This window comes from Camellia sinensis, chromosome 9 (assembly GCF_055761805.1).
Source record: "Camellia sinensis isolate YWXY chromosome 9, ASM5576180v1, whole genome shotgun sequence".
Taxonomy (NCBI): domain Eukaryota; kingdom Viridiplantae; phylum Streptophyta; class Magnoliopsida; order Ericales; family Theaceae; genus Camellia; species Camellia sinensis.
Window position 1 is genome coordinate 42,142,915 of NC_138969.1, and position 23,808 is coordinate 42,166,722.

Sequence of the window (23,808 nt, forward strand, 5' to 3'; positions counted from 1 at the left end):
CATTTTTAAGACTTATGTTTCATCTAGCCCATTCTATTTTTTAGTATTCCAATAAGTTCTAGCTGGTAATATGACCAAACCACCCCTACCAACATACTGTGCGTCTTCTCTCTCTCTCTCTCTCTCTCTCCTCTCCTCTCTTTTAGGTTCTGGATTTCAAACCAACACCCACCAAAAGCAACAATCATATCACCTTCAAAATTGATCAGTGAAATCAATTTACAAATCTTACATAACACTCATATATTGTGTCTAAGTCTGTATATATATAATTAGAAGTAGCAGAGAAAGAAAAACAAAGGTTGTGAGTAGGGTTGTGCAAAATACCGCTCAATCCGCCAAAACCGCACTGGTCTACACCAATCCGTACTATTTTATCTGCTAACCGCAGATTAAACTTTAAAATTTATAATTCACCTTCGAAACTGCTCCACTCCGCTATGATTAATACATTTATGTTTTTTAACCTCTAATAAAATATAAAAATAAAAATGAGTATGAGAAAGATTTAAAATGTGAAATTTATTACAAATTAGTAGTTATATATATGAAAAATATTATCTAAAATTAGTTTATGTTATATAGACAAAAAATATTATGCAAATTAGTGTTATATATTATGCAAATACTTGATATTTGGTTAAAAATATTCTTTAATCCGCCAATCCATCCCAAACCATAGAAACCACTATTTGGTTATTTGTCAATCTGCTAATCCACCATTTGGTTTATAATTTTACTTTCAAACCCCCCGAAACACACCGTGCACACCCGTAGTTAAGAGTGATGCTTGGATTAAGCATTCTCAGAACGAACAAAGCCGACAATGAAAATGAGACTTACAGTGATTCTGATGATGATGCCGAAGAAGGACATGTTTGTTGTTAAAAGCTTTTTCACTATTGGAAAAAGGGTTTGGATTTGTGAGATATAACAATGTGAACAGTCTCATAGTCAAAACAAGACTATTGTCATATGATAGTCATAATGTTCACAATTCACATGAGAAACACAACAGTGTGAATATTCACATAGGCAATATAATATACAAAACAAGACATTATCATATGATTAGTCCATGATGAAAATATGCACCACTATGAACAGGGCCGGCCCTGAGATTTGTGAGACCTAAGGCGAACTATGAGAATGGGGCCCCTCTAATATATATTTTTTTAATAAAAAAATTTATGCATAAAATGATAAGTATCAACAAATTTTTTATTTAAGTTTACTTGCACATATAATCATTAAAATTATAAACTAAAATTTAATTTCATATATTAAGATAGGAAGAAATCAGTACAATGACTCAAAAACATTAAAAACTGATTTTGTTACTTTATAGTTTAGCAATATCCAGTTTACAATTGACCCAACGATCACTTAAATACTACTCTTCTTGCATTTTTAGCTGCAAAGTCACTAATTAAGTTTGTATAATCTAATTTATCTACCAAATCCTTTTCAATAGACAATATAGCTAATCCATTCAATCTTTCTTGTGACATTATTGATCGAAGGTAGGATTTGATCAATTTTAACTTTGAAAAACTTCTTTCTCCAAAGGCAACGGTAACTGGAACAGTCAACAATATTCTATACACAATCCAAGTATTTGGAAAACAACCATCCATCAATTTCAAATAATTCATCACCTCAATTGGCCTATTGATTTCTTTTGGTAAAACTTCTCTGAAGACTTTCAACTCATAAAATAAATCTCTCTCATCAACATCCGTAAGTCCATCATGTTTCAAAAAGTCTTAAAGATTAGCACAATAAGTCTTCAATCACTCATCATTGGTAGAATTTAACTTCTTCAAATCAAACAAAAATCCAAAAGTTTCTTCATATATTTGAAATTGTTCAAATCTATTCTTAAGTGAAGAAAGGGCTTGATGTATAATATATATGAAGTAATTAACTCTAAAGGATTCTTCAGCTGATTATGCAACCTCTTCACTAACATTCTCATCAAACTGTTTCTTTCTATGAATGACATGTCTTTCACGAAATAAATGTATAATCTCCATTTTAATTGTAACTTCTTTAGCTTCAATCATGGCCTCCAAAAATCCATTTTCTCTATACTTTTCAAGAAATGTAATGAGTCATTTTAATTGATGTATAGCAACATTAATATGCATGTCTTTAGCTTGAAATGTCTTGCTAACAAAGTTGACAGCAAACAACAGATTGTGCCAAATAATCATGCTAAGCAAAAACTCAAAATTCTCAATTTTAGATGTAATTAAGGATTGAGCTTCACACTTTGTGTTGGGCTCATCAGATTCTTTTTCCAACTGAATTAAAGCATCTCTTATTTGTGGAGCTTGGTACCGTATAGCTTTAACGCTTTCAATGCGCCTTTCCCAACGAGTTTGTGATAATGGCTCAAGTGTGAGACCTTCCACATTGTCTTTTCCACCTCTTTGTAGAAGATGAAGACAACATATATATGCATTGTACCGCTCTAAAAAAATAGATAGCTTTGGAACAAGAGGTAGCCATATCACAAAGGGCAAGATTAAGACTATGACACCCATATGGCATGTAGAATGCTCTTGGATTTATTTCAAGTACTCTTTTTTGTACACTTTTGTGTCTCCCTTTCATATTAGAGCCATTATCATATCCTTACCCTCTTATATCACCAATATCAAGTTAGAGTGTGTGCAATGCCTCTTTAAGTACATTAAAAAGTCCCAACCCTGATGTATCATCCACCTTCAAAAATTCTAAAAAGAATTCTTCTACCTTTACCGGACTAGTTGAAACATCTACACATCTTATCACAAAAGGCATTTGTTTTTCATGACTAACATCTAGAGTACAATCAAGAATAATTGAAAAATATTTCGCTTCTTTGATTCTTGCCACAATCGTACTCTTGATCTCACTCGCTAACATCTGTATCAATTCATTTTGGATTTTGTGACCAAGATAATGGTAATGAATTTCACTCACTTGAATACGTTGAATGTGCTCCTGCATTACTGGATCAAATTTGGCAAACATTTCAATTAAGCTTAAAACAATTCCATTTCTTTCTTGATAAATCTTCTCGTTGTCTCCACAAAAAGCTAAATTATTTTAGCAAGAGTGATCACAATAGCAATTATCCTTAGTAACACTTGTCTCTAGTGTTCTCTCTCTTTGTTGATTTGTTCTTGAACACTTATATCAATTGTTTCATTCTACTTCAATCTACTTTCCAATTCAATCCATTTGCTCATGCAAATAAAAGTGCTCATTACTAGTTTCATGATTTCTAAGCTTGTTCCCCATATTCTTCCAATCTTTCAATCTATCAGTAGCCAAATGAATATTGTTCCCATCTTGCTTAAACAACTTACAACAAAAGCAAAACACTTTGTCTGAAGCATCTGAATATACTAGCCACTTCTTATCCTGCTTCTCTCCATTTTGTAACTGTCGCATGTAAAATATAGAAGAAAAATGCCTATCTTTGTTATCTAGGGGAAAATTCACACCATTACCTCTTATAGGACCTCTCTCAATTAATAAATCTCTTAAATTTTGATCAATCTTGTCCCAATTACTAGGGTCATAAATGTTTAGAGGTCCACATTCAACATCGACATCTTCACTTTCACTAGATTCTACATTCTCCAAATCTTCATTCTCATGCTTATTCATATGTTCACTAGGTTCTTCAATCACCAAATCATCATCCTCATTATTATTCACATAATGAGTAGGTTCTTCAATTACCAAATCTCCATCATCATTGTTATTTGAACCCGAAATATCTACTTGTTTCTTGATACCAAAATATTTATCAAGTGCTCCCGATTGAGATTGAATTAATTGTACTACTTTCATCTTCTTCTTTCTCTTTTCATTTCCAGAACTATACTTCCTAGGAAACATGACTATAATTACAAATACTTCAATCCACAAATCACAATCCACTGATTATCTCATATCTGATAGCAAAGAAATTATAAATAATAAAAAAACAATTTAATGAAACAAAATTAGGACAAAAAAATTAGGAAAAAATTATTTAATTAAAACTAATAAAGACCTAGGTAAAAAAATTAGGGCAAAATTATTTATTCCAATAAAATCTAATAGATAAAGAAGGTAAAAAAAATTAGGCAAATTTATTATTCCACTAACTGATAAAGAAATAATGTAGAAAAAAATTAGGGCAACTTTATTTAATAAAATCTGATAGTGAGAGAGAGAGAGAGAGAGAGAGAGAGAGAGTGTGTGTGTGTGTGTGTAAGAGAGAGTGAGTCACCGGAGGAGTGTGTGTGTGTGTGTGTGTGTGAGAGAGAGAGAGAGAGTGGGTCACTTAGTGCTGTGCTTTCTGCGTCTGCCTGCCCTGTTTTATGCTTGCTTGGTACATGCTTCCTTCTTCATCACTTCATGTTCGTGAGAGAGAGAGAGAGAAAGAGATTGAAAGCACTGAGTTGAAAGCACTAAGCAATGTATATTGTATGTATTGTTCTTCTTAGGTTGGGCCCAAACACTTTTTATATATATATCCATTCATTTTAATAAATATGGGCTAAACCACACTTATAAATAAATATCGGCTAAACCATACATGGGCCCAATAAAATATTTTTGGGCCCTTTAAATTGATCCTAAAAATAAAATAAAATAAAATAAAATTGAGCCTATAACATTTTACTAAATTTGAGGGCCCTATTTTTGGGCCAAAATTTTTTGGCCTAAGGCCTAGCCCTGACTGTGAACATTCATATTGTTGTTATTTTCGATACAAATCCCATGGTTTATGTACAAAATAGTATGTCCATTATCGATAGATGTGAACTTCACATTCTTTTCATTTTTGAAAAATGTTGAAAATATGGATTGATGGAATAGTATAGCCAACATTAGTTATTTTGCTTGTGCCCTAATCGGGTACACTGATATGTTATCCCTTTTTTGTATTCTAAAATCAATGTGAATTTGCATATTGTTGTTCATTACTTTATGATTATGTTCACATAACCATTGTGGAATGTGAATTTAACCGTTTCTTTGGCAGTGGTGGAGGTAGGCCTAGGAATAACAACGGGCCAGGGTGGGGCCGGGGATTACACTTCCAGTCCTCAATCCCCGAATGTAAAAAACTCCCTGTCCTTGCCCCCGATCCCCGGCGGGGAACCAATTACCCCCCTCTCCTGTCCCTTAACGGGGATCAGGTTTCCTCAATCTCGAAAAATCCCTGATTTTTTTTTTTAATTCAACAATCAACAAAATTCTCGAATTAGTTAATATCGTGATACAAAGCATCTCCAAATATTTTGTCAATCTCATCAAACCCATGATACAGAATCAATCTCATCTCTTGCACATTCTTGCCTTTTTGCTCATTCTTGCCTCCTCTCCATCAATGTTGGATCTTTATCTAACAATTGTGCAAACTGTTTTGCCTGAACATGGAAAAACATGACAATGTTATCAAACAACATCAATAGTATTTCATGGAAAAAAGGGTTTGCATCCAAAAACAATTATCATGTTTGGTTGTGTTTTTTAAAATTAAATCCCATATAATAATTTTGATACTATAACTTATTCAACTAAACGTAATGCATCTTGTATAACTAGATGTGTGCCTCAAAGATTGAAGAAACTACATAGAAAACTCTTTACACACACTAAGTCAAACACAGATAGAGACGGTACCTCTTTCTTGCCAATTTGTGTGTAGAAGTGGTTGAGCAATGACTGTTTGGCCTCCTAAACCTGACAATAAACAATCGCCTTGGGAATAGTGTTCTTCAGTGTCTTGCATACCATGCCCAAGACACCGTCAACCCTATCTTGGCCTCGATCATTACAGATCTGAGTTCACTTTCGCCGAGATCGGAAACCCTAACCACAACTCTCTCTCGTCGAAGACAGCGGGGGAAGAAAGAGATCAGAGGTGATGGGAGGAAGGAGATGAGGACAAAGAGAGAGGAGGACAGCGAAGGGATGGAGATTGGTGGTGATGAGAGGCTTTTAGAGAGATATGAGAGGTGGTGTGTGAGTGTGAGTTGTGTAACTGTATTTTAGGGTTTGGTTTATATATATATGGGTATAATAGTAATTTCACATCGGGAAAATGGGGACGGGGCTGGGGAATGTATCACCATTCCCGGTTCAAAATTTATCGGGGATTCATTTTCGAATACCATCCCCGGCCTGTCAGAAGCATTTTTCAGGGAAAAACCATTCTAATCGGGGTCAGGGGGGCCGGGTCCCCATCGGGTCTGGTTCAAATTGCCATCCTTATAGAGGCCCAATAAAAGAATTCCCATATTTGGAAATACTCTTCATTTATAATTTGCCAAATTTAAAAGGTTTGTCAAGGAATAAGAGAAGAGAGTTACTCCCTAGTCTTCGGAAGATGAACATTGGCAATTGTCTTAACTTGAGCTTTCCGTGCCTTTCCTTATTGAGAAAGTTAGAGGTTTGGGACAGGTGCACCAACGTGATACTGAATTCAATCTCAAATCTCATTAGTCTCACTTTCTTTAAAGTTGTTGACAATAAGGAGGCCATTTGTTTTCCAAAAGAGGTGCTAAGAAACCTAACTCTTCTCAAATCATTGAGTATTGAAAGTTTTACAAAAATCAAAAGTGTTTCCTAATGATCTTGCAAGCCTTGTTGCATTAAAGTCATTGTACATCTGTGACTATCTTGGCCTCGAGTCTTTGCCAGAGCAAGGGCTACAATGACTTGAATCTCTCCACTACCTACATATTAGTCACTGCAACAAGTTCATGTCTGAAGGTTTACAATATCTCAATGCCTTAAAGAAATTGATGATTAATGATTGCCCAGAGCTAGTGACCTTGCCAGAGGGTGTTAAACACTTCAAGTCCCTTTGACTTCTGTCTATAAGGTGTCCAAACAAAGTTGGTTACTTTGTCTAACGCTTTACAACATGTTCATTCACTGTAATTGCTATTTTTCTATAGTTGTTCAGAGCCTACTTCATTGCCTGACTGATTGGGGAACCTCAGATCTCTCAAATCACTATACATTTGTGATTGCCCGAAGATTACATATGTTGGTCCATATATGCACTCATGTTATTTTAATATTAAAATTAAATATACATTTTGTGGTGCATTCATGTGTATACATACATCATGTCATAAAGTGTAGTTAAAGATTATATAATAATGCAATATGATAAACTGAGAGGGTTTGAGTGTGTCATATGAAAGGTTATGAGTTACAATTGATTTATTATTATATTAAATATGAGACTCTTCTTGTTTTGATAGATGTGTATATCCGAGGAAGTGTACATGGAGAATATAAGTTATCTTATACATAAATAATTAGACAGCCTATAAATGTGTTTTTATGGTGCAACTTTAGATTTACCTACTTGTACAGGGTTGATTGAGTTAACACGACTAAAAGTCGGAATGTTGTATTCTAAAAGAGACAGGTTAATACGTAATATTCTGTTGTATTGGGGTGTTGTAGTTTTACCAACCAAGAAGGACTTGAATCTCCTTAAAAAGAGCGAGATTATTGCGTTTCAGTCAGATTTATTGTATTTTCATATATCTGGAGTTATGATATGTAATACATATTTAATATAGTGGACAAGGGGTAATATCCGTAGATGTAAGTAGATTTGCCAAACCATGTAATGCTGGTGTCTTTTCATGATGATGATTCTTACCCATATTTATTTTGACTATACAATTCTGTTAGACTTATTTATTTTGATGATTTATTTGATTATGTTTTAAATTTATTTGGAAGAGAAAAATAAAATCAAAATTTATTTTGATGATTTATTTAAAAGAAAAAAATAGAATCAAAATTTATTTTAATGATTTATTTGAAAAAGAAAAATAGAATCAACATTTATTTTGATGATTTATTTAATTATGTTTTAATTTATTTGAAAGAGAAAAATAGAATCAAAATTTATTTTACCACATTATTTCTCACCTAAACTTTTATCCTAAATGTTGTTAGAATGTATTTAATATTTACTTAAATCAGGAGTTTAAACAGCCCAAAAACAGAGGTACAAACAGCCCAAACCAGAGATTCAAACAGCCAAAAACAAAGGTTCAAACAGCCCAGTACAGCAGCAGGCCAAATGGTTCAAGTGGAAGATATTCAAATTAGTAATGATAGAGTGGAAGATATTCAAATTAGTAATGATAGAGTGGAAGATATTCAAATTAGTAATGATGGAGTAGAAGATATTCAAATGAATACAACGGTTATAAACGGCTATAAATTCAAATGAATATAACGGTTATAAATAGCTATAAATTCAAATGAATACAATGGCTGTAAGTTTTATTATATATACCAAAGCCTCTAATGTAAACAAGTTACAAAAAAAAAATAAATAAATAAATATTCTTTGATCTATAATCACTCACATCTATTCTCTGAAAAATTCTCTAAAAAGTGTTCTTCAATTTTTTACATCCACTTTCAGAAATTATATACTGAGACGTATACCTTTAAGCTCATATTTCTTGTGTGAGGTTTACAAAAAAATCAGAGTTTCATTTTTATATTTATCTTTGAGAGATAATTCTTATAGTTTTAGGTGAAAGCAAAAACATCTTCTTTTCAACCTTGTAAGAGTGTAGTACACTCAGTGTTCTTGACTTAGAAAGTCTGTGTAAAATCTGTGGAGGATTGGTCCATCTGTGAAAAGGTTGCTAGCACCTTGTGAAGCTAGAGTATAGTGAAAAATCTTAAGTGAATCTTGAGGAGTGGACGAAGGCCGAGTTAAAGCCGAACCATTATAAATTTGTTTGCCTCTCTCTCCCTGATCTCTTTATTTTATTTAAATTGTCATAGCTATATTTCACATTTTCACTGTGCTAAAATCATTAACTGACATAGTTGTTAGAACACTTATTTTAATTATTTTTATTTTATTAACTATATTTATCTATTGTGCTAGTCATAATCTTTTATTAAGGTATTATTATTTTTATTTGTAAAAACTTAATTCACCCCCCTCTTAGATTGTCTTTTGGGTAACAATTGGTATCAGAGTCTCGGCTTTTGTTTTAGATTTAACAATCTGAGAGTTTCGATCCATGGCAACCTTAGCTGAAGGACAAGCCACCAATAGGCCACCATTGTTTGACAGAAACAACTATAGTCATTGGAAAGATAAGATGACCCTATACCTACAAGCCATTGATTATGCCATGCGGATTATTGTCACCAAAGGTCCAAAAATTCCTACCAAATTAGTAGACAATATTAGTGTACCTAAAACTGAAGATAAATGTGATGAGATGAATAATAAATTATTGCAAGCCAATGCTAAAGCCAAACTCACCTTTGTTTGTGAATTAAACTCTAAAGAGTATAATAGAATTTCAAGTTGTGATTCGGCAAAAGAAATTTGGAACAAACTTGAGGTAACATACGAAGGTACAAACCAAGTGAATGAATCTCGTATTGATATGCTTGTTCATAGTTATGAATTGTTTAAAATGAACTCTAATGAATCTATTTCAAGTATGTTTACTAGATTTATTGAAATTGTAAACTCTTTGAAATCTCTTGGCAAAACTTATACTAACAGTGAGTTGGTAAGAAAAATTCTTAGGTGTTCATCAAAGAATTGGGAAGTAAAGGTCACGGCCATTATAGAAGCCAAAAATCTCTCCACACTTGGATTGGATGAGCGTATGGGTTCCCTTATGACTCATGAGATCACCATGAAAGGATATGAGGATGTTAAAAACAAAAAGAAAAGTGAAATTGCATTCAAAGTCTCATCAAATGAAGAAGAACATGAAAACTCCAGTGAGGATGAAAGCTATGCCATGTTTAGTAGAAATCTCAAAAAGCACTTCAAAAAAAAAAAACAATTATAGAGGAAGAAGACCTTTCAAGAAAGAGTACAACAAAGATAACAAGAAAGAGCCTATTATTTGTTATGAGTGCAAAAATCTTGGACATATGAAGATGGATTGTCCAAAATTGAAGGATCATGGAAAAGACTACAAAAGAAACAAAAAGGCCATGGTAGCAGCTTGGGAAGAAAGTAAAGATGAAAGCTCAAGTGATGAAACTGAAAATGAAGTAGCCAACTTATGTCTCATGACTCTTGAAGATGAAGACTCTACTCAAGATGAGGTTTGCTTTAAGTCCAAAGCTAAAGAAGGGAAGTGGTATCTTGATAGTGAATGTTCCAGACACATGACCGGAGATAAATCCTTCTTTACTACACTGTCATCCAAAGATGAAGGCTTTGTTACTTTTGGAGACAACAAGAAAGGAAAAATCGTCAGTATTAGTAGCATCGGTATTTCTCCTAACCCTTCTATTCAAAATGTTTTACTTGTTGATGGACTTAAGCATAATCTACTTAGTATTAGTCAATTATGTGATAAAGATAATCAAGTTATTTTTGATAAATCACATTGCACAATTGAAAGCACAAATGATCATAAAGCTTTATTCGTTGGTAATCGCCATGATAATGTTTATGTTTTTCATCTTAATGATCTCTATGCTAGTGATGTTAAATGTTTATATGTTAATAATGAAAATAGTTGGTTATGACATAGAAGACTTGGTCATACTCATATGGATTTAATTACTAAACTTTTGATAAAGGAATTGGTCATTGGACTTCCAAAAATTAAATTTGAAAAAGATCATCTTTGTAGTGCTTGTCAACAAGGAAAACAAACTAAAACATCATTTAAATCAAAATCTCATATTTTCACAACTAGACCTTTACAACTATTGCATATGGATTTATTTGGTCCCTCAAGGGCATTTAGTCTAGGTGACAAACATTATTGTCTTATTATTGTTGATGATTATTCAAGATTTACATGGGTTATGTTTTTAGCACACAAAGATGAAACCTTTTTCTTCTTTCACAAAACTCTATTGTAGAATTCAAAATAAAAAAGGCTTTTTTATTACTAATATTCGAACCGACCATGGTAGAGAACTTGAAAATGAGAAATTTGAATTGTTTTGTGATGAGCATGGTATTTGACATAATGTTTTAGCACCTAGAACCCCTTAACAAAATGGTATAGTAGAAAGGAAGAATAGAACTTTAGAAGAGATGAGTAGAACAATATTTTGCAAAAATAATCTTTCTAAATATTTTTGGGTTGAAGCCGTTCACACTGCATGCTATATTTTAAATCATGCATTAATTAGACTTATTCTCAAAAAGACTCCTTATGAACTTTGGCATGATAGAAAGCCCAACATTAGTCACTTGCATGTTTTTGGTTGTAAATGTTTTGTGCATAATAATGGTAATGATAACTTAGGTAAATTTGATTCAAAATTTGATGAAGCAATTTTTCTTTACTATTCCTTAACTAGCAAAGCTTATCGTGTTTTTAATAAAAGAACTCTTGTTGTGGAAGAATCTATACATATGACCATGGTTTTAAAAACCGGACCGGACCGGCCAGTGACCGGATGGGGTTCTGGTCCGGTCAACCCTCTTAAACCGGCCAATTGAAAAAACCGAGCTATTTTTTGAAAACCGGTGAACCCACCGGCTAAACCGGTGAACCGGTCGACCCGGTCACGGGTTGATCGAACCGGTCCGGCCTTTTTTTTTTTCTTGTTTTTTTATTTTCTTTCTTTCTTTTCTTTCTTTCTTATTTTATATATATATACATATATATAATAAAAATTTAATTGGAAACTCTCTTTTAAGGGTCTCCTCTTGTGAGGAATCCCACTGAGAGCTTGAAATTATTGTGAAAGCTTCCATCTATTTATAAGAAAAAAATTCTACCAAAAAAACTCAAGAAATCTATGTGGGATTCAATCAAATTCACTGGAGGGAAACTTAAAATTTGATATCCCTCCAAAAATTTTGCTCTTCTTTCAATCAAAGTGTTTGAATTAAAATCATATGGAAGGAATATTAAATATTTGATTTCTTCTTCCAAAATGAAAATTAATAATATTTTTATATTTTTTAATAAAAAAAGTATTAAGAGAAATATTTAAGATTATTAAAATTTTTAATTTATAATTTTATTACTTATATTTTTATTTAAATATAATTTTAATATATTTATAACGTCACGGTTCGATTCCGGTTCAACCCGACGGTTGAACCGGTGACCCGTCCACCCGATCATTTTTCCGGTTCATTCACCGGTCCAGTTTTTAAAACATTGCATATGACATTTGATGAAACTAACATCTCTGCTCAAAAGTAAATTGTTAGTGATAATATAGATTTGGAACCAAATGTGGAAGATTCAAGTATTTACAAAGAAGATAACCAACCATGTAAGTTGAACAAAGAGATTGAACAACCTATTCTCCTACCTCAAGAAAAAGGAGGAAACAATGATGATTTGCCAAGAGAATGAAAGTTTGTTCATAATCACCCTAAGGATTTAATCCTAGGTAACCCTACAAAAGGTATCGAAATTCGCTCTTCACTTAGAAACATTTGTAGTAACCTGGCTTTTCTCTCACAGATTAAGCCTAAAAACTTTCAAGAAACCGAATTCGATGAACGTTGGATGATAGTTATGCATGAAGAGCTTAACCAATTTGAGAGAAACAAAGTGTGGAAACTTGTGCCAAAACCTAAAGATCATACCATTATCGGTACCAAATGGATCTTTCGAAATAAGCTTGATGAATCTGGCACAATTGTAAAAAACAAGGCTAGACTTGTTGCACAAGGATACAATCAAGAAGAATGTATTGATTTCGATGAAACCTTTGCTCCGGTTGCTAGATTAGAAGCGATTCGTCTGTTACTTGCATTTGCATGTTTTAGAGATTTCAAACTTTATCAAATAGATGTAAAAAGTGCCTTTCTAAATGGTTTTATAAATGAGGAAGTTTATGTTAAACAACCCCCCAGGTTTTGAAGATCATGATTTTCCAAATCATGTTTTTAAACTATCAAAAGTTTTATATGGTTTGAAACAAGCACCTCGTGCATGGTATAAATGATTGAGTAAATTTTTGATTGAAAATAATTTTTCTAGAGGAACGATTGGCATAACACTTTTTGTTAAAACTAAAAATGATGATTTACTTATTGTGCAAATATATGTGGATGATATTATATTTGGTGCTACTAATGAAACCTTGTGTAAGGAATTTGCTAAGTGTATGCAAGGTGAGTTTGAGATGAGCATGATGGGGGAGCTAAATTATTTCGTTGGACTTCAAATCAAATAATATAAGGAAGAAATTTTTATCAACCAAGCTAAGTACACAAAAGAACTACTCAAAAAGTTTGGTATGCATGACTCAATAATAGTTGGAACACCTATAAGCACATCCATTAAGCTAGACAATGATGAAAAAGATAAGTCTATTGATCAAACAAAATATCGAGGTATGATCGACTCACTTCTTAATTTAACTGCAAGTAGACCCGATATTATGTTTAGTGTTTGTATGTGTGCTAAATATCAATCAAATCGTAAGGAATCACATCTCAGTGTTGTTAAAAGAATTTTTAGATATCTTGTTGGCACTCAAAATTTGAAACTGCTTTATCGTAGAGATGTTGCATTTGATTTAATTAGTTACTCGGATGCCGACTTTGCCGGATGCAAACTTGATAGAAAAAACACCAGTGGCACTTGTCACTTTCTTGGTAACTCATTAGTATCTTGGTTTAGCAAAAATTAAAATTTTGTTGCTTTATCAACGGCCGAAATTGAATATATAGCTTCCGAAAGTTGTTGTGCCCAAATACTTTGGATGAAACAACAATTGGAGGACTTTGATTTGAATTATAATCATATCCCTATTAAATGTGATAATACTAGTGCCATCAATTTAAGCCAAAATTCGGTTCAGCACTCACGGACAAAACATATTGAAATTCGACATTATTTTTTAAGAGATCATGTTCAAAAAGGGGATATTGTACTTGAATTTGTAAACACCGACAAGCAATTGACGAATATTTTCACAAAACCCCTAAGCGATGATCGCTTCAATTTTATTCGTGGCGAGCTTGGAATGTCGATTTCTACTTAAAAAGTTTTGTTATGACTGTGAAATTTGAATTTTTGTTAAAATGATATACGTGTATTGCTACATTGATATGGAAACATTTATATCAGTTGAATGCCCTCAAGTCCTCCATACATTTATTCTCCTTAACAGTTTGTTATTCTCAACTGTGTAATTTTTTTTTTGGTTCTGCATCTTGAGGTAAAATTAACTTTGCATACATTGATTTTTTTTTTAAACTCTCATGGTATTTGTTTTACATTACCATTCCAGCAACACCAACATCCCATTAAGTTTAATTTCTACTGGTATTATTTTATTTTAATTTATTTTATTTTTTTATTTTGATATTAGGTTTAATTTCTTTTATTTTTATTTTTTTCTCATTATTATTTTTTGTTTGGACTTAATTTTCTTATTCTTTTCTACTTTTTAATTTCATTTTTCAGTACTTAAACATAAAAACAAAAACAAATCAAAATACAAATATTTACATAAAAAAAAACAAAAAGCACCCTTCATTTTTTTTTACAGTTATACGCCGATCAAAATAAACATATTTACATAAAAACAAAAAAAAAACCTTCATTTTTTTACGGCCATACGCCAATCTTATTTTCTCGCCTTTTTTACCGCTCTCTTCTTCCTTTTATCACCTTGGGCGACGCTTGACGTCCCTGCCTCCGTGCTTTTGTCGGGAGCGAGTACTTCCCGCCGACTATCAAAAGCCAAGAACGACGTTGCTCCAAATCGGACCATGGAGGTGGTCTTCCGTTTAAGCTCTTTATTTTCGACCTTCAGTGCGCCTATCTTTGCTCGCGTATCCTTATACATGCGCTGGAGCAGAAAGAGTTGGGCGTTGACCTGATGGAGTTCACTGGTCCTGTTCTGCAGTCAGTGAACTAATTTTGTGACTACAATCACCGTCTCCATACAGAATGTCAGTGTAAAATGATTGGCTTCAATGTCTGATTGAGCTACCATTATTTGCTCAATCGACATCATATGAAGGTTGGGAAGAGTAGGAGCCGGAGCACTCGGCCCAGCAATGCTTACAGGATCATTCAGGTCCGAAAAGAGAGTAAGGAGACGGGACAAGGCCATGTAGTAAGAGAGAGAGATGTAATCGAAAGGAGGGTCATTTTTAGCAGCCTTTCTGCTCTGTTCAGTCTCTCTGTTCTATCTCTCTCACGCAGAAGATGAAAGGGATGGAAGCGAATGAGGAAGAAGAATGCGAAGAGAGTGATTAAGAAGAAGACGGAGGAGAAGACGACAAGAGGGAGAGAGAGCCGAGGCAGCTGATTGACCCATCTCGCTTTTGTCAGTCGACTGACGCAAAAGCGATGACGCGTGTTCGACGCGATTTTCAACAGAAAAGAGATGCGGGCGAATCCTATATATATATATGTATATATATGTTTTGATTATCTATTTTTTTATGCCATTTATCACTATCATTTTCCTCCTCCTCCTCCTCCTCCTCTTCCTCCTCCAGATTCTGACCCTTGATTTCCTTTTGATAATGTCACAAGGGGAGAAAACTTATGATGTTATGTATTATGGTATTATTTTCAAATTATGGTATTATTTGAAAACTAATCTGATGTTATTTATTATGGTATTATTTTCAAATTATAGTATTATTTGAAAACTAATCTGATGATTATGTATTTATAGTTTGATATCTTAGTCTCATATCATGTCTCTAGTTAAAACTTATTTATTACACATATGCTAACATATGCATTTAAAAATGAATTCAGAGAGCGTGATTTGAGGAGGAGCTTTTCTTACTTCCAAATCAAATCAAAACATCATTGTGTACCATCATTAAAAAAGGGGAGATTGTTAGACTTATTTATTTTGATGATTTATTTAATTATGTTTTTAATTTATTTGGAAGAGAAAATTAGAATCAAAATTTATTTTGATGATTTATTTGAAAAAAAAAATAGAATCAACATTTATTTTGATAATTTATTTGAAAAAGAAAAATAGAATCAAAATTTATTTTACCACATTATTTCTCACCTAAACTTTTATCTTAAATGTTGTTAAAATGTATTTAATATTTGCTTAAATCAGGAGTTCAAACAGCCCAAAAACAGAAGTTCAAACAGCCCAAACCAGAGGTTCAAATAGCCAAAAACAAAAGTTCAAACAGCTCAACATAGCAGCAGGACAAAACGTTCAAGTGGAAGATATTCAAATTAGTAATGATGGAGTGGAAGATATTCAAATGAATACAACGACTATAAACGGCTATAAGTTTCATTATATATACCAAAGCCTTTGATGTAAACAAGTTACAAAACAAAACTAAAAAATACTAAAAAATATTCTTTGATCTATAATCACTTACATCTATTCTCTGAAAAATTCTCTGAGAAATGTTCTTCAATTTTTTACATCCTCTTTCAGAAATTATATACTGAGACGTATAGCTTTAAGCTCATATTTCCTGTGTAAGGTTTACAGAAAAATCAGAGCTTCATTTTTATATCTATCTTTGAGAGATAATTCTTGTAGCTTTCTGTGAAAGCAAAAACACCTTCTTTTCAACCTTGTAAGAGTGTAGTACACTCAGTGTTCTTAATTTAGAACTGTGGAGGATTGGTCCATCTGTGAAAAGGTTGCTAGCACCCTGTGAAGTTAGAGTATAGTGGAAAATCTCAAGTGAAGCTTAAGGAGTGGACGTAGACCGAGTTGAAGCCTAACCACTATAAATTTATTTGTCTCTCTCCCTTATCTCTTTATTTTATTTAAATTGTCATTACTATATTTCACATTTTCACTGTGCTAAAATTATTAACTAACATAGTTATTAGAACACTTGTTTTAATTATTTTTATTCCATTAACTATATTTATCTATTGTGCTAGTCATAATATTTTATTAGGATATTATTATTTTTATTTGTAAAAATCTAATTCACTCCCCCTCTTAGGTTGTCTTTTAAGTAACAAATTCTTTATTTATTTTGGTAAATACTCCAACAACATCACTTCTAGTGAGCGTTCAAGGCCTAACCAAACTCCGAAAGTTATATATGAGCCAATGCACTCCTGAATTGGCAAGGCGATGTAAGGAGATAAATGGGGAAGATTGAAAAAAGATAGCTCACGTACCAGACACATTTGTGTTCTCTCTATGAAATGCATGGTATGTTTGATTCTTTTTTTACTTCATTAGATTAATCTCATGATTATTGTAGTTTTATGATGCTTGTCAACAATACAATACATGAATGTAGCTGATGATATGATCCTTGCATATCTATTAATCACTAAAACTCATAGCAGAGTCGTATTGAATCTGTGTTACTCTGTTTTTGAACATTTTATATTCACCAAATAATAAATGTATTCCAAACCCAACTTTGACAACTTATCAGTCACATTTCTTCAAAATCTGCATATTTGTGTATGTTAGGTGACAAAAAACATTCAACAATGTTTTTTTAATTTTTTTTTTCATTTTTCACGTTTTCGGGACCAAAAATAATGAAAAGTTTATAAGCACCCATCGTTTTCATACCGTTTTTATTTGTGTGAAAACAGTTTTTGAAAATTCCGAAAAAATTGTTTGGTGTTTTCTAAAACATTGGTTGGTATCAGAAAATGTATTAGAATACAATTTTTGAAAACAATTCATCAAATGAGTTTTTTGCATTTTTCTGGAAATTAGAATACACAGCTATTTAAGAGTAATGCTAGGCTTTATGAAAGAAATATCATGAAAAGTTTAATGAAAATTTTCCACTCTTGAATTACACATATTATAAAACACCATACACTACTCAATGGATGAAAATTCTTCATGAAGCATGTCATGATATTTCTTTCATGAAACCTAACATTATTCACTATTTAAATCATTAGTGCCTATTCAACATGTCACTTAAGTTGATATTAAGGCCTCGTTTGGAAACCCTCCTTTTTAGCCAAAAAGTTATTAAATTAGCTAAAAAGCCAACAACTCATACCAAAAAGTCAAAGATTCTCTTTTCTCTCTACTTTTTGCCCATCTTTTCGTAAAAAGCTAAAAAATTATCCCAAACATACTAGTTTTTTTAGCTCATATTTTAGCCAAATAGTCAAAAAAATTACTAAATTAACATGTTCCCAAACGAGACCTTAGCCTTTCTTATAGTAGAGATGACAATAACAAGGCTTGGAACATAAAAAATCTCAACATTTTGCTCAAAAGCGTCTATACTTGGTCAAGGGATCAGAAAGAAGACTGCAAGCAAAACCCAAATATTATTGAGAGTCACATAACAAGATAGAAGACATGATTATTCATGAATTCGTCAAGATTTGTTGTTCATACAATTCTTGTGTACACCTTTAGATGTAGAAGATATCCAACAACAAATAAACACTTTCTCAAGAACAAAACACATTCAGCATAAAGAAGGAAGATTACTCAATACCTCTTCTTCAGAACTATGCAAAGCTTTAAAGGTTCATTAATTCACACGGTCACATGTCTTTCTTATCTCTCCCTTTTGTCCTGTTAAAACCTCTATTTCACCCATCTTTATCATCGCATCAACAAACTTCTTCTTCCAGGCCAATGGTTGGACTGCATTGGCTATCACTTGCTTTCTAGTAAACGTATTTGTCAACAGAGTCTGATCAGACGTGAACAATCCTTTGTTTTGTAGTAGTCCCTTGTAGTATTTGTTATCTAAACTAGTTGGTGTAAATCTGTCCATGACAACAACAGTTGGTTCTGCTTTGTGAACACCGACACATTCACTTTTTAACTTCATGGCCAAGTGGAAATCCAATGTTGGGTCATGTGTCCCAGTTTTGCTAAAATTTACATGCCTCCCAAGTAGCGATGAGCAGTGTGAAACTCCTATTGAATGTCCTCCTACACAAGGGAGGATAAAACCCTTTATGTGTCGTTTGATAACATTGAAAGTTTTGGAAACAAGTTCTCTTTTTTTTCTTCTTTTTTATATTTATTTAATAAAAATCAAAAACAAAAACTTGTTCGGTATGCAAAAATATTTGAAAACAAAAATAAACGAACATATTTGATGAGTTGCCAGTGAAGGTAGACGGATTAAGTGGCTAACGGTGGGGCTGGAGGTGGCCAAGTGCCGCAGGAGGTCAAAGGGTGGCTGCAAGTCACAGGAAATGAGCCGTTGGTAGCCAGAGCTCGTCAGCGGTCAAACTAGCGGAGGTCGCTGGTAGCTGATGGCCGAAGGTGGCAGGAAAGAGATAAGAGAATATAAACTTAGCTTGTGTGAGAATATAAACTTAGCTTGTGTTTGGTGTGGAGTGGAGTTCTAATCATGACTCCACACCCATATTTGAGTATGGTATTTAGATACAATTTTCAAAAATTAATTTCACACTCATTTTTGAAAACTCGTTTCATGTGGAATTTTGAATTTTGAAATTTGGCATACCCAATTGTCCTCCCAAACGTTCAGTCAGTTGACCGGAACAGTGTTATTTTTATTTTTTTATTTTTTTTGAGGGAAATTAGCACCTATTATTTTTTTATATTTTAAATAAAAAATATTTTCGGAATTTTTTAAAAATTTTCATGAATTTTAAATAGAATTTTGGGTTGTATGTTTAGTTATAAGTTGTAAGTTTTTGAATCAAATATTATCTGTCACATCAAAAATTCCAAACTCAATTCAAAACTCATAACCAAACAAATTTTTCACACTCAAATCATAATTCCAAAACTCACAAATTCAAAATACAACTCTATTCTCAAATCATAATTCTAAAACTCTACCAAACGCTACCTTACTTTTTTATAATTAAAAAAAAATAAAAAAGTGAAAATGCTTTTTTCGTTTCCAAAAAAATGGAAATTTTGCAATCAATTTCACTTTTTTGATAACAAAAACAATATAAGAAATAAGTTTTCGTTTCTAAAAAAACAAAAAAATGAAAACAAAAACAGTAAACAAGAAATATAAAGCATTACCAAACGAGGCCAATGATTGGAGGTACGAAACTGGTGACATCAATACTATTAACATGTTAAAAATCAAGAATGACAGAGCAGTGACCAACCTGAGAGAGTGACCAAGTCTTCGAGCGATAAGCCTTTACTGGCAAACATTTGTACAAGCAATTGAACATTGGCGGAAGGGGGTGGGAGGTTAAGGAGAGCATCTGATTCTCGAGAGATCTTTCCATCTTTCCTTCCACCACGAACTTGATAGCGCTCAAACTTGCCAGACTAATAAACAAGTGAAAAGCAGAGAGTAATTAGAATGGAATTAACATTCTTGATGGTTTCTAAGTAGTAATTCATATTAATGCAACTTTACCAGATGAACACTCTCCCTAGTAGCAAAAGTGAGAATGTCGGCACAAGACACTACTCCAGGACATTTATTTTCCAAAACCTCTTTGATTTGATCAATCAGTTCGAAGCCTTTGACACTAGGATTGTTAGGAGGAGCATCTTTCTCTGCCTTATTTACCGGTGTCGAGTTTAGTAGGATTGACCCATCACATCCCTGTGTTTAGAAAAACAAAACAAAACAAAAAAACACTCGAGAATAAGAATGTGTTGTATTCAACTACTTCTGTTTCAACACACACACCATTGATACTAGTAAAAACTATAAGTTCTACTCACCCTCACAAAGCAATCATGAAAATGCATTCTTATTATCCTCGCAGGTACTCTTTGATCTGCACTTGTGAAGTTTTCCATCATATTGGCGACAATCTCCTCCGCCTGGGGACATGATCTGTGGTAGTATTTATGCTTTAAACCTTCCTTCACAGCACCAACACTGAGCGTGGAAAGTCCTGTAGCAAGAAGACAGAGAAGTCCAAGACACTTCATTGATGGTTTTCTTGAAATTTTTGATGCTCAAACCTCACTCCTTTAAAACTATCCTCTTTTCCAACATCTCTAATAATGGTGGACGAGTCCATCTATTTATAAGCTACATGGTGCACTTTCCTGGCTCTTCAATGATTGGGAACTTGAAACACTTCAACCACAAGCTTTCAAAGCATTGTGTAACAAATAAGTAATATATATATATATATATATAAGTCTAGTACAAGTTAATGCTCATTTCCATTTTTTCATCTGTCTAAGAAATTGATAGTAGTTGTGACTTTGTGAGATAACTTAAAGTACTGACCATGTAAACCAAGTACATGGTATCTGTTGCAATATGTTGAATCCCCACACCCACTTTTTGGTTGCATTTTCAGAATTTATTTTCTGAAATTTTTTTAAAACTAGTTTGGTAAAAAAAATTAAAAAACATTCATTTTTTTCATATGGTTCTCTTTTTTGGAGTTTAAATAATTTTTGAAAATTCAAAAATATATTTTTTGGTGTTTTTGTCCAACTAGTCTCTGATTTTTCAAAAAAATTCAGAAAACATGTTTTGAAAACTCAACCAAACAGACTGCCCTCCAGTGCTGATCAGCTTTGACTTGGTCAAGTAAACATTGAGGACCAAATCACAGCAGCTGTGTTAAAGTATGATACAAGATGCACCTTTTATGAATATGCTATGATCTTTCGTTGGACAGTCAAGTATAGAAAGCTACACATCTATTTTGATAAACTGCGCCATTCAGTAAGATTATCCAATTTTCTTCTTTCATACTCTATTTCCCTAGTTAGAAATTTTCATTAACAAATCCTGACAAAGATTTCTTTCATGCATGCCAATAATACTTCGACTCACACAGTGGCACTTATAATCTAAGCACGGACACTTATAAGAAGTTGACATATCTATGTCGGACATCAACACTTTTGGACACGTGTCTAATACTCTTTTTTCCGTGTCCATAATTAAAAATAACAATCTTAATTTCGGGCATGTATCCAGCACTCATTTTGCGACATCTCCATCACTTCTTGCCATGTCTATCACACTTCTTAGACATTTACTAATTTATGATTTCAAAGTAAAGAATTTGACAAAAATATCTTATACCCATAAAAAATTTATATCTACAAAGAATAATCTTATAAAAGTTTGACATAAAATTAAATGAAAAATATACTATAGAAGTTTAGCATAAAATTAAATGAAAAAGATATGTAAATCTTTTAACAGATGACTAAGGAGGACAAATCAAATGTCTACTATGTCTTGTAATTATTACGGTCCAGTAGTCTAAAATTAATATAAGACTTAGTACAAAATAATTATTTAATTTTGTATATATTATTCATATTTATAACTATATAATCTAATATATTCCTAGATAAACTAATATCAAGATATAATTATTTGTGGTGTGCTCAAACCACGTCTGTATCTAACCTTTTTGAAATTTGATGTGTCAATGTGTCTGTGTCGTGTTGTATTTGCGTCCTCCATCTGTGTCTATGCTTCATAACTTATAATAGAATATTAGGACATAGTCAAAGACCAAGCTAACAGAGTAGGAAGGAAAACCAACCAGAATCATATACAAAAGATGGTGAGTGTTTTCTAGCTGGATTGTTCTCTCATACACTCAACATAAAGAAAAGCTGTATATGTTTCCAGGAACAAGAGAAATAAAAAAAAAAAAAAAAACACTTAAATAAATTAATCAACAATCTGTACTAAAATCGAAGGCCATAAAAGACAATAAGGCAGTCCAAATAGATTCCAACAATTAGTTTTTAGGTACACCAACATAAATTTTAACCAAGGTGATTCATAGCTTAATAAAACACTCTGAATTATTTTTTAGCAGTAATAATGAAATTACTCTACCATCTCGAACCAAGGAATGCTATAAGGAATGAGTCTTGAACTATGGCACTATGGACCCCTTTGTTTTTTTGTCAGTTGTGCCTGACACAGCCACTAATGAAATAAAATTCAGTAACATTCAAGATCCAAAATTATCGGCAGTAAAATTCAAAATGTAAAGTACAGTTTCATTGCGGTATTCTTGGTAATTTTCTGCTTTACCATTTACCCATTTCTCCACTGCATTTATACAGGGAAAGATGTCAAATAATAAAATAAAAATCACACCTAATCCAAATCATCAATGCTTAAAATAATTTAGCAAAGTTTTGGATTATGCTTCACTACGACATTCTTGGTAATTTTTTTCTGTTACCAATAACTCAATTCATTACTAAAATTACACAGGGTGAATGTTGAACTATGTAACAATTACAATTGATCCTAAATGAATTAGGATGAATAGAATTGCACAGCATGATCACCTGATGAATATTCAGACTGACGCATTCAATCCTAGAGATCACAATTGGAGAATATCAGCTCCAAAAGAAAGCAATTATGGGCACAACATTGAGATGTCTTTTGCCATTTTATATCTTCCCACTTAGAACTCAACAAGGCTTGTCTTGTCTCCATAAACAGCTGCTACAACTAAGTTTAGCATGAATCTAACAAATGTAAGCCAGCATACCATTTCAGATAACATAGATAGCCCATTTCAAATCACCATTGAATCACCAACCTTGATGAGCATGGGAATGAAATGAGCTTGGTGAGATCAAAGCAAGACTGGTCGAGGTCCTTGCGGACAATGTAACCGTGCACTTGTTTGATTCGGTGGAGGTCATTGCAGTCATGAGCAAGAGAGATGAGTTGCGATTCCATCCAAGAGCTTTCTGTGTTGACGTTGGGAAAATGGAATGAAGGGTTGATCAGGTTTTGGTGTTTGTTGTTGAAATGAATGTGTTGGGATGAGAATTCAAGGCCTTGTTGTTGTTGTTGTTGTTGTTGAGCATTTATTGTTGTATTGTATTTGGTTTATAAATTTTCAGAGGAATTTGAAAAGGAAAAGAGAAAAAGTAAATTGATGTGAAATTGAGGGATTTGAAAAGGGCAAG

General features: G+C 32.8%; 2 protein-coding genes across 2 annotated transcripts; both read right to left on the bottom strand.

Annotated features, from left to right (window-relative positions):
- Window positions 1-1,382: 1,382 nt before the first annotated feature.
- LOC114259600 (uncharacterized) lies at window positions 1,383-3,897 on the bottom strand. The gene is given in 3 exon segments (XM_028199632.2): window positions 1,383-1,945; window positions 2,838-3,086; window positions 3,261-3,897. Coding segments are annotated over 3 exon segments (1,449 nt in total).
- Window positions 3,898-18,220: 14,323 nt separating this feature from the next.
- Window positions 18,221-23,660, bottom strand: LOC114259628 (peroxidase 5). Its single transcript, XM_028199651.2, has 5 exons — window positions 23,433-23,660; window positions 20,602-20,777; window positions 20,288-20,479; window positions 20,028-20,196; window positions 18,221-18,858 (listed from the first exon to the last, which is right to left on the bottom strand). The coding sequence occupies exons 1-5, from the start codon at window positions 23,545-23,547 to the stop codon at window positions 18,449-18,451; spliced, it is 1,062 nt and encodes a 353-aa protein (XP_028055452.2). The 5' UTR covers window positions 23,548-23,660; the 3' UTR covers window positions 18,221-18,448.
- Between the last annotated feature and the right edge of the window lie 148 nt (window positions 23,661-23,808).

Coding starts and splice junctions, on each gene's coding strand:
- LOC114259628 (XM_028199651.2), bottom strand. CDS start 23,547: ATGACTGCAATGACCTCCACCGAATCAAACAAGTGCACGGTTACATTG. Junction 20,778..23,432: donor TCATTCCCATGCTCATCAAG/GTTGGTGATTCA, acceptor TTCTTGCTACAG/GACTTTCCACGCTCAGTGTT. Junction 20,480..20,601: donor TTCATGATTGCTTTGTGAGG/GTGAGTAGAACT, acceptor TTCTAAACACAG/GGATGTGATGGGTCAATCCT.